General features: G+C 34.3%; 1 protein-coding gene across 1 annotated transcript; it reads right to left on the bottom strand.

Annotated features, from left to right (window-relative positions):
• Positions 1-4,666: 4,666 nt before the first annotated feature.
• LOC117335188 (DNA repair protein complementing XP-A cells homolog) lies at positions 4,667-10,818 on the bottom strand. The gene is given in 7 exon segments (XM_033895171.1): positions 4,667-6,790; positions 7,491-7,608; positions 8,496-8,662; positions 8,987-9,103; positions 9,245-9,354; positions 9,789-9,921; positions 10,729-10,818. Coding segments are annotated over 7 exon segments (834 nt in total). The 5' UTR covers positions 10,766-10,818; the 3' UTR covers positions 4,667-6,638.
• Positions 10,819-10,988: the final 170 nt, after the last annotated feature.

The following is a 10,988-nucleotide window of genomic DNA, read 5'->3' as shown; positions in this document are numbered from 1 at the left end:
CCTTTGGGTTTTAAAATTGAAATAAATAATGAATAACTCCAAAGATCACGATGACATTCTCATTAAAGTTGTACGTTTTATGAATCAGTCTATAGCCTTAATTACCTGTAGGCTATAATTATCTCTTTTTGTTCTACCTTTCACACCTATATCACTTGGTCCACAAAATACCTTACCTTTAGTTTACCTGTATACAACATGCTTTGTTGTTTGTATCATTGCTGACAATTAAGTCTAACTACCCTAGTTTACCTGTGTGATACTGTCTGGAGCATTTGTACCCTATACATGTAGCCTGACCAGTGCATATTATATGAAACTGTTTTAAAGGTTAGACTATAGCACAGTAAAGGTAATATTGTTTATTTAACACGATCTTCATCTTGGTTTCCATCGTAATGCGTCGACTACTACTAGGATCCGCCATTTTTTATTACACTAAGATCGATGGACCATGTGACTTGACTTGGTTTTTGTGAGAGTGCTATTTTTTCTATACAAAGATACAGACAGATTTATAGCCGTATCTATGTAATTCTCACCTCCTTACATGTATAAAATTATTTGCTGTCGCTACATTTCTTTTTTGGCGTTCGGTAAGTATATTTACCTAAATTTCGTTTCGATAAAAAATACATTCCGCAAAATTTTCTACCGAACGGTTATGAGACGGTCTGTGAGTGAAAATAGGTAAACGCAAATGCTACGGTAATGCTACGGTGAGTGGACGCAAACGGTACGGAAATGGTACGGAAATGGTACGGTAATGCTACGGAAATGCTACGGAAATGGTACGGTTATGCTACGGTAATGCTACGGAAATGGTACGGTAATGCTACGGAAACGCTACGCTTCAATCGGAACTGCGAACGTACACGGGTCTGTAATATACCATTGTGTTTTGCTATGAAGATTCCTGTGACAGGTCTTGTATCCAAATGGATATCACAGGTACAAGTTCATGACTATGAATAATTCTTATGACCAAAATGAAACCATCATTGCTATTAATTAAATTTCATTCTCTTATGTCAATACTGTGTTTCGGTTGATCAATGACTGTTAAAGCTCTGTCAGCCCATTTGTATTATAGATGCGATTACTCCAAATTGTTACATTACGTAGAATTTTATCGACGGTTGCCATTAAATGATCGTACATCACTATAAAACATGACGTTGTTACATATAATCTTCCGCGTTTTATATCATCGATGCATTTTTATTTACGAATTAACACCTTACGCCAATTCTACATTTAGTCTACATCTATTCCTATCGATTGGTAATTGCATTCGGTTGACAATTTTGTAATCTATTCTATTTTTTTTTTATAATTTCAACACTTATACGTCCAGCGAAGAGGGTCCTTAGAAAGGAACCTGTGCTGAAAACTATCCTAAAGTAATATCAAGGTTAAATAGATATAGCATTACAAGACCGAAATCACAGCGTACCTCACCACGGAATTACGTTTGAACTACACTGTCTCGCTCATTATGGACTTTGCTGATGGTTGTAACAATGGTCTGGCACTAGTAGCCATTTTGTTCTAATTATGACTAATTATGACTACAGCAATTAAAGGCATAGACCTGCGGCGGCCATGAAGATTGACCATGTTGAAACATATATAAACACACGGGTGGAGGTTGTTCAGCTCACTTATATAATCTCCCAAGGGTAAGTGCAGTTTGTGCGTGCACATTGTATACCAACAAGCGTGGTTGATTTAAGTTTATACACTTTCTTTTGCAATTGTTTTAAAATGAATAAAGTTTACATATACAATGTTATGAAACTTATTCGTGTTACATATTTAACACAGGTCATAACAGCAAATTAAGTAAATGCAAAATATGCACATTTTATTCAACAAATCTTTAACAAACCAGCATAATTTGGAAACAGTCATTTACTTCAATCTGCAGGATGGACATTAAAAGCTTTTCAAGAAATCTGATAAAATACACCATAACGTGTATGGACGGAGCGAAAATATGATTTCAAAGATGACTCCTACTTTACAAATAAATGCAGAATGTACATTTTGCATATATAGATATAGAAGTAACTTGACCTTTTGTCACGTAACATTTAATTATACATGTATTAATAAAACGAGTCATAAACTGCAGTGCCCGGAGGTGCCTTCCGTGTATAAAATGTAGATCACGACTTCAAACGAGAATAATATCATCCATCATTTTAGGTACCGACATACGAGACATCCGGGCAACTCGCTATAGTACCGCGATTATATATACACAGCTACCGCTTATTACCTTACATAAAATCATTTATCAATTAAGTGACGATATTGTTAATTGGGTAAAGCGGGTTAACGAATTCTATTTGTATACAGTTGGCTAAAGTTAGTAAAACTACCATAGTTATATGATCGTTTTGGTTAGAATTACAGTCAAACCTCCCTATCTCGAAGTCAGTCGGATCACGATAAAACAAAATCGAGATATCACGGGAATTCGAGGTAACCGAGAGCATTTTATGTTTAGTATTTTTGCTGATGGATCTGAATTTTGACTTCCGAGTATTCAAGTTATCAGAGTTGGAGATGACGCAGACTGACAGTAACAAATGTACCGACATCGGTACAAGCTCGCCTCATACTATCATGTATCCCACACTAGAATTAGGGGCGAAGTCACCAAGCGGAATCTATATTGCAATACAATGGTACCGATATTTAAGCAAAAAAATACAATATTCAAAGGTAAAATATACAGAGTTTAAATTAGGTTTTACATTATTGAAAGCATTGAAATTATCATTATTATGAAATATATTCCACTTTTGATAGCAATAGTTAACCCCCACAACAACCCTGAAACCAAATATCAGAAACCTAGCACAATTATATAGGAGTTTAATGATGCAAAACGATGTATTTGACATAAAAAAATCCAAGTCCAAAATGTTTGGGTTTTGTTGTTGTTGTTGTTTTCTTTTTTTAAACTTTTTTTTCACAAAATATTCATGCCGTCTCCGGATAGTTAAAGTTAGCCCCCATAGCAACCATCAAATCAAATATCAAAACCCCGGTAAAACAATAAAGGAGTTTACTGATGCCTTTCAATAATTCCAACGGGATATTCCTCGGCGAGATCACGATATCATTCATCAACCTACATCTCTCGATACCCAATATGTTGAGTTCGTTTGTCAGTTCATCGCGGAGTCATTGTTGTATTGATACAGGCAATATAGTTCCACTACTTTCAGTTTTACTCAAATGTCTGTGCCAAGGATGATCCTCGTATATCGCGAGGAACATCATCCTCTATACATGTTTTAGGACTATGTATTCTATTGACAACCTGTACGTCTGACCTTGACAGTGTAAGATAGACACCACTGATGTATCAGACATATAAGACATGATTTAGGTAAGCATGCGGAATATTGATAAATACGAAGGACTTTATCACTTTGTCTTGTTTGTTTATAGATCCAGGGGTTATTTAGAAGATTACATTCCACATTGCTGCAGATTTATGCATCAGTAGGAGACCTTTTATACGATAAAATCCGACATGATGTACCTCTTGTTTGGAATCTATGGATCCAGTATTTGTAGAAATATTCCCTACAATATCCACCTACTGTAGGTACAGTTGGGAAGGGGGACCACAGTACTTCATTAGTGTATATTACAGATACTGAGATACATGTACTCATGTCCTTGTGAACATCATTATCTCATGTACGCTTTGGTTTTTAATCCATTATAATTTCAATGAGATTTATTGTAAAATATCTTATACAATTTCATTATTTCTAAAATTCTTTAAAAAATCTTGATACATCACTTAATGATGTCGAAATACCTTGTGGCCATGCTTTGTATGGACATGTTTCCATGGAATGATGTGAACAAATAATGTTTCAATATTTTCTAATATTTAAGGACATCGAGACAAAATGATCCAATAAACAATTTAAGTTACGACATACATGTAAATGGACAGTGTTCGGATAATGGTATTTATGCTGCCATGATCCTTACAGCATGGCGAGAATGGGCGCCGGACGCAGTACGGGAAGACGACGGACATAGCACGAGAGGACGACAGACACAGCACGAGAAACGACGGACACAGCACGGGAGGACGACAGACACAGCACGGGAGGACGACGGACATAGCACGGGAGGACGACGGACACAGCACGGGAGGACGACGGACACAGCACGGGAGGACGACGGACACAGCACGGGAGGACGACGGACATAGCACGGGAGGACGACGGACACAGCACGGGAGGACGACGGACACAGCACGGGAGGACGACGGACATAGCACGGGTGGACGACGGACACAGCACGTGCTCCACATTTAAGTATTGCTAGTACAGTCGGCAATACAAAGAAAAGTCAGTACTCATCATATGTATAATTATTACTGCAGTCGGCAATAAACAGATAAATCTGTAATCTTCCAATGTAGCATTATTACTACAGTCGGTAATAAACAGATAAATCTGTAATCACCCAATGTAGCATTATTACTACAGTCGGCAATAAACAGATACATCTGTAATCACCCAATGTAGCATTATTACTACAGTCGGCAATAAACAGATAAATCTGTACTCACCCAATGTAGCATTATTACTACAAATCACAAAGATAACCATATACTTATCAAATGTTGATACAAATTTAATTACTTCATTCACGTATACATTAGAACTAATCAAACCACTGTATACCACCCGTTCACTCAGTCCTAGTTACATTTTATTCAATGGTTTAATTTGCATATAACTGTTGACCTAGTTAAACAAACAGATAACAGACATTGTATTTTTTATCCTAACATGCTACAGATGTACTAGTCCAATATCATGACCCTGGGCCTTCCGGTTGTTGATAAGTCATGTTACGATTCTAACACATTTGACCCCTGTGACCTCGACATTAATTACCAAGGCCATTGTTTTTTTTTTAAATGTCGCCCCTTATACCAGCATGAAACTGGCCCAATACCATGGTTATAGGCCTCATTGTTTTTAAGACAAAGCTGATTTATAATTTCAAGTTATTCAACCCATGTGACTTTGAAAGCAGGCTAATGTCATTCTTTCGAACAACTTTGGTAACATTTTCACTCTAGTACGCTTTTAACCAAATATCATCACTCTGAACCTCTTGTTTATTGAGAAGAGGTCATTTAAAGGTGTTAACAAGTTTAACAGCTGTGACCTTGAAAGGAAGTCAAGGTCAGTCATTTTAAGAAACGTGAAAGTAAGGAAATCAATCAGTGAGAGAGTACTTCTACAGCCTAATGAATTGAAGCATCCTCATTTTTACTATAGAAGTACTACTTTGAAAGCATGAAAATGTAAAATAGACAAAATTTTATTAAATCATATACACTTACACAAATTTATCTTTTTTGTGCTTTTCATCTGAAGTTAAGATAAGTCTGAGGTAGATACATGTACATGTACATGTCAACGAAATGGTATAAACTTGTAATACAATAATACAGTGTAGATGGTGATTGAACATTGACTACAGAGTATTCAGATATCTAAATTATGTGTATTGTTAAGTGGTATGTAAATTGCATGTCTTATTCATAATTGATAATAGAATATCTCAATTGTCAATTTTCATCTAGAATTTCATTGAAACACAAAGGAGCACTGACCCCCAATTCTAGACTTGAGGCAGTTTCTGTTTCTTCTGGCCCAGTCTTAATTTGTCATGAAAGATATACAAGTACAATATACATGTATTAGATATGTCTCCAAGCTATTTTTTAAATGATTCCACATTGTTGATAACCAGAGGGAAAAAGCCTGCAGATAGCAATCATGTGTACATTTATCTATATTTTATATACATGTAGTGGTAAACTTAATAAATAAAGATAATTACCATAAAGTTTAAGAAAAAAAATCTTTATGTACGAAGTATTCCTATTATTATTACCCTTACAAAGAGCTACAGAATTTTATGACCAAAAATCATATAGCAAAAATTCAAGATTCTATTCCTCATATGACTCCAATCATGATAAAAAACACTGATTCTTTTGACCGAGATCTTTAAGATACATTATACGAAAAGTGAAAACAATGCAATATATATCTCAGTTTAACTATGAATATACTGTCTGAAAATTCTTTCTACGATAAATTGTTTAAAATTGAACAAAAAGACAGAATTTTTTTCAAAATGACAACACTGTATGCAATATATACATGTACACTAGGAGCTTAACTAACCAAGCTTTATTGCATTTCATATGTATATAAAACATGAAGATTTTTCTGTTCCATCCAATCCCTAAAAAAACACCCTGATAAATACAACATTTATATACACACTAATGTACATACATATGTACTTTTTTTGTACATGTTAATTTATTTCTGTGTACATTCTTTGCACTCTCTTAAATTCATTGCCGAGTCTGTCACACACATTTCATGCACACATATTTTCAGTAATAAATTAGCACTTACTTCCTCTTAAATCATTAACTTACATCCATACACTACAGATGAAATGTAGATACTGTAGAAACCCTACACAACATGGTCAATTCCATTAAGTTACAAATGGCAATTAAGTCCTGCGATTTTCACGAGTCACACCTAATTTGAGGCTCACATTTTTTCGTATGTAGAAACATGTCCACAAGTCTGACAAGTCTTACTGTACTCGTCCTCAGCTTCGTTGTAAACCTCGTCTCCATACTCGTGAACGTGTGGTCCTCTGTCCTTCTTAACAAGACTACTCCTAACGGCATGCCTTAATTCTGAAACATAAAAAAGGAAACAGCTGGTCAGTCAAAGATTCCTGACTGCTGGCCAGCCAATTAGGGCAAAATTCCTGATTAATGACAACTCAATATACAGTGTACATGTAACAAATAAATTACGCTTATATATACAAGCAACATATTTCAAATCAAAATCTATGTAATCAGTGGATCATATTTTAAATTATTGTCCTTTTGTATAACAGTAATTAGAACCATTTTGACAGTAGCTTATCCAAATCAAAGAATTATTTAGAGGAAAAATCAAGGTGCCTTAAAATTCATGTATCAATCAGCATTATCCTCCACCACCGTAAATCAATTCCCAACCTATTTCATTTTGAAACAACCACATATGTATCTAATAATCTATGCCTGCCATAAACATACATATTTTTAAAGAAGGGTTTGTTAACATTTTTTGTTCTTGTGTGTAGGGATAGAAATAAATGATGCAATAAAGTTAAATGTTACCAAATGGTTTTGTTTAACATACATGTATATTCTCAACTTCAAATAGTACACTGAATACCTAGCCAAGTGACTGAATATCTGAACAATGTGATGTGTAATGTTAGATATGAACTGTAATTTCTGTGTCATAATATATCTATCGATACTTATCTGAAACTTTTGAAATTCAAACTGTCAATATTTATAATTCAAATTAAAAACTTTTTGTACAGCTTACACTCACCTTTAACTTTCTTATCAAACTTTTTCTGCTTTGATTTTTCCCGGTTTTCTGCCCGTTTATCGTGAGCTTCCTCTATACTTTCTTCACTGCCCCAGACTTCAATAGCTCGCTGGTATACCTAAGACAGGATACAAGTTATACAAAAGTATAAGATAAAAAAAGAATATAAGTAAACTTATAAACTAAAACTTTGAAAATTAAAAGGTACATATATATCTTCCGAGATGAAATATATGTAATATCACACTTAATCGGAAAACAACACATATTACTGTACATGTACATTTTGTTCAGAATATACATGTACAGTACAATGTACAACAGCAGAAAGCACCCAGTTCTTTAGCGGGAGCTGGTACGTAGGGGATATACACAGCTTTAATAATGAAATTTCACCTACATATATGTACATATAAGTCTCCACCCCTTGATCTTTTTTGAACTGTTCGAAAGGAAATAACTCTGCATGCATTATTTAAGCAGGATTCCAAATTTCCATTAATTTGTGAGAAAAAGAAACAGATTGTATATTTTTTTTTGTATAACCCAAGAATACAACTATCATCCAGCTTTCAAAGATAGACATATAATATATACATTGTAGGCCTATGCACAATATATTCTAATAGCAATATTAGATAATTTTACTAAAATTTAACTACATGTACAAGATTCATGTTAATGCGTGATAAACTGAATCTAGAATACATAATTAACGTTAGTTTATATTTAAACTTAGGAATGAATGAGTTATTTCCCCTTGTTCTAGCATGTACAATACTCAGTTGTTTTAGGTTTTGTATTTATTTTTATAACAACCTATCCGGACAAGCTTCCAGTGAACAAGCTGCATGCATGTTTTAGAAGACTGTGGGTATGTTCATGTTTGCCTGCTTATGATAGAAACTGATGTCAACTACAGCATGTAATACATGTATACATACATGTGTAGGTATTTCTGGCTATGTTTTCTAATATAAGACTAGACATGACCCTGTGCCTCACCTGAGGTTCATAAAACAGCTTCATATCTCCCCAGGTGTTATGACGCTGGTTTTTACGAACAATGAACTTTAAAGGAGGTTCCCTTCGATCAAAATCAGCATCTTTTAGTAGATATTTATTCTTAGCATCTGTTTTAGTAATGAGAGGGTTGTCATCATTCATTTTCCCTGTGAAATAAAAATAAAAAAAGAAAGAAAGATATTCAAATAATCGCAATTGAACAATGAAACATGCACCCTATGATCCTTTTTATACACTTTTCATACAAAATAATAACATGAAGAAAATCTTCTTATATAGTTTAGTATCCATGGACATAATTAGGCCTACCCTTCAAACAGCAATTTAACAATTCTTTACAAATGTGAATCGTTGAAACTCTTGTCAAATATGTGCAGTTGCTTGTAAATTGTACTAATAAACAAAAAATATTTATAATATTACCTTTTTTTTCTTTTATACTTCCATAAACATCTTGGTGTTGGCCATACAGTATACTCACTTGCATTTATCACAGATAGACACATCAAAGTGTGTATGTAGATACGAGTCCATGAACTCCTTCTCACAGCTCTCACAGAGGAGATGGTCAACTCCAATCACAGGGCCTGTCAACAGATATCACAACTGATACTGGAGTAAATAACCGAATGGTAACTAGAATGTATTATTGATATAATGATATAATTATATTTTTTTATCATGACATTGATATTACTTATAGGTCATCAATGATAAAATGTTTTTACCCAATGCATGTTGGACTTTAGCCCGAGTTCTTTCTTCCTCCTCCTCTTCTTCTTCCAGGAAGAATCCTGCACCAGTATCTACTATCTTTGTGGGTGCTTTTACTTTTTGTCTAAAAATTACAGGAAAAATATACACAAATAAAACAAAACAAAAAAGAAACAAGACAAACCAAAAGGAAAATAAATTTGTGTCAGTGTAAAGTACAGCATCTAAAGTATCAAAATCATTTTCCCATTTATTACAAATTCATAGATAGTGATCTGTAGAAACCATATACATGTGTACCATAGGAGAAGCAACAATCCAAGTATCATTTTTCTTTATTTTGTATAATCTGATATATGTATAGTATATGAATAACATGGGATTCTTGAGAGATACAGGTACAGTACTGTAAGTGATATAAGTATACATGAAATAAAATCTTCTCCATACTCTACGGTTGTATCATTCACACTATCAAAGAATTATTTTAGAAATGCTTAGGAAACCATTGGACCAATAAGTCTTTCCCTGAGGTTCAGACATCTGAAAGGTAATTACCCTGATGAACCTGGCTTTTCTGTTGTGTATGGTCTAGTCGACAACCTTGTTTGTTTCAGCATCAAAGCCCTCTGACGATTTCTTTCAATCCGAGCACGCTGTGAGTCTGATAACTTCTTGACATTTTCTTCTACTACAATATAACATTCTTTTGTTATCAATTTTGTCTTAATAATTCACCCAATACCATGTGTTTTATGAAGATGTCCATGTGTTACATCCATGGCATTTGTGACTTTCAGTATCTTATGAAAGTTCAACCAATGTACATGTATCATCAGAAGTGTACTATGTACTCATATAGAATGAGAGGTCTCAGTCTGCCCTGACTGCATTGGCGTATAATTTGAAATATTGAGAGGCTTGCTACACCAAAAGTGCCCTTTGATAAAAACTTCTGGACCAGTAGCCAAAATTTACATTTTATACAAAAGTATCACCATTCTGCTTCCATCTTTCTTTATATTTGTCGAAAATGACTTACTGATACATGCACTAGAATGCAATATTATTAAATATATCAATTCAAAGAGCTATATACATTAAGTATATGCATTAAACATACATGGTCTTATAGTATACGGTGTATTTGATATGGATTAGGCTATAGTACATGTACATCTATATCTACAGTGTACATGTACATATACAAATGTATACATGTAGCTACTGTTGTAAGCTGAACAGTGTAAAATACGTTCCCACTAAAACAGTAGCTAACTGTGGACGTGATCATTATATTGGACCACAGAGGTCTGTTACAAATAATATGACATAGGATGTGGTAGCCCGAGTTTTCTCCAGCCCCGACTACAGGCACAGGTACTTGTGGACATGATAACGATGTTTTTAATTAAAATGGACTGTAGTCACAATGGATTATAGACATGTTAACAACATAACTAAAAAGTGAACTACAACCACATATTAATAAACCAACCATTTCCTTCATCCGATTCCGTTGTCTTTTGTTCCATTTTACAGAACTTATTCAGCTGAGTGCCGACCGCGATTGCATGTGAACATGAAACGAAAGTAGACGAAGAGTTCGTATACAGGGGAAAGAACTCTTTGTTTCTGGGCGTATTCATGAATAGGTATCACACAACTAATTATTTCATAATATGTTATTTCGAATGACTCCATCCCCTCAATCGTTAATTTGAAGTTTAAGTGTTGTGAAATTTATATCAAATTGAA

The sequence above is a fragment of the Pecten maximus genome, chromosome 9, assembly GCF_902652985.1.
Source record: "Pecten maximus chromosome 9, xPecMax1.1, whole genome shotgun sequence".
NCBI lineage: Eukaryota > Metazoa > Mollusca > Bivalvia > Pectinida > Pectinidae > Pecten > Pecten maximus.
Note: the sequence above shows the minus strand (reverse complement) of the source record. Positions and strands in the feature narration are given on the sequence as shown.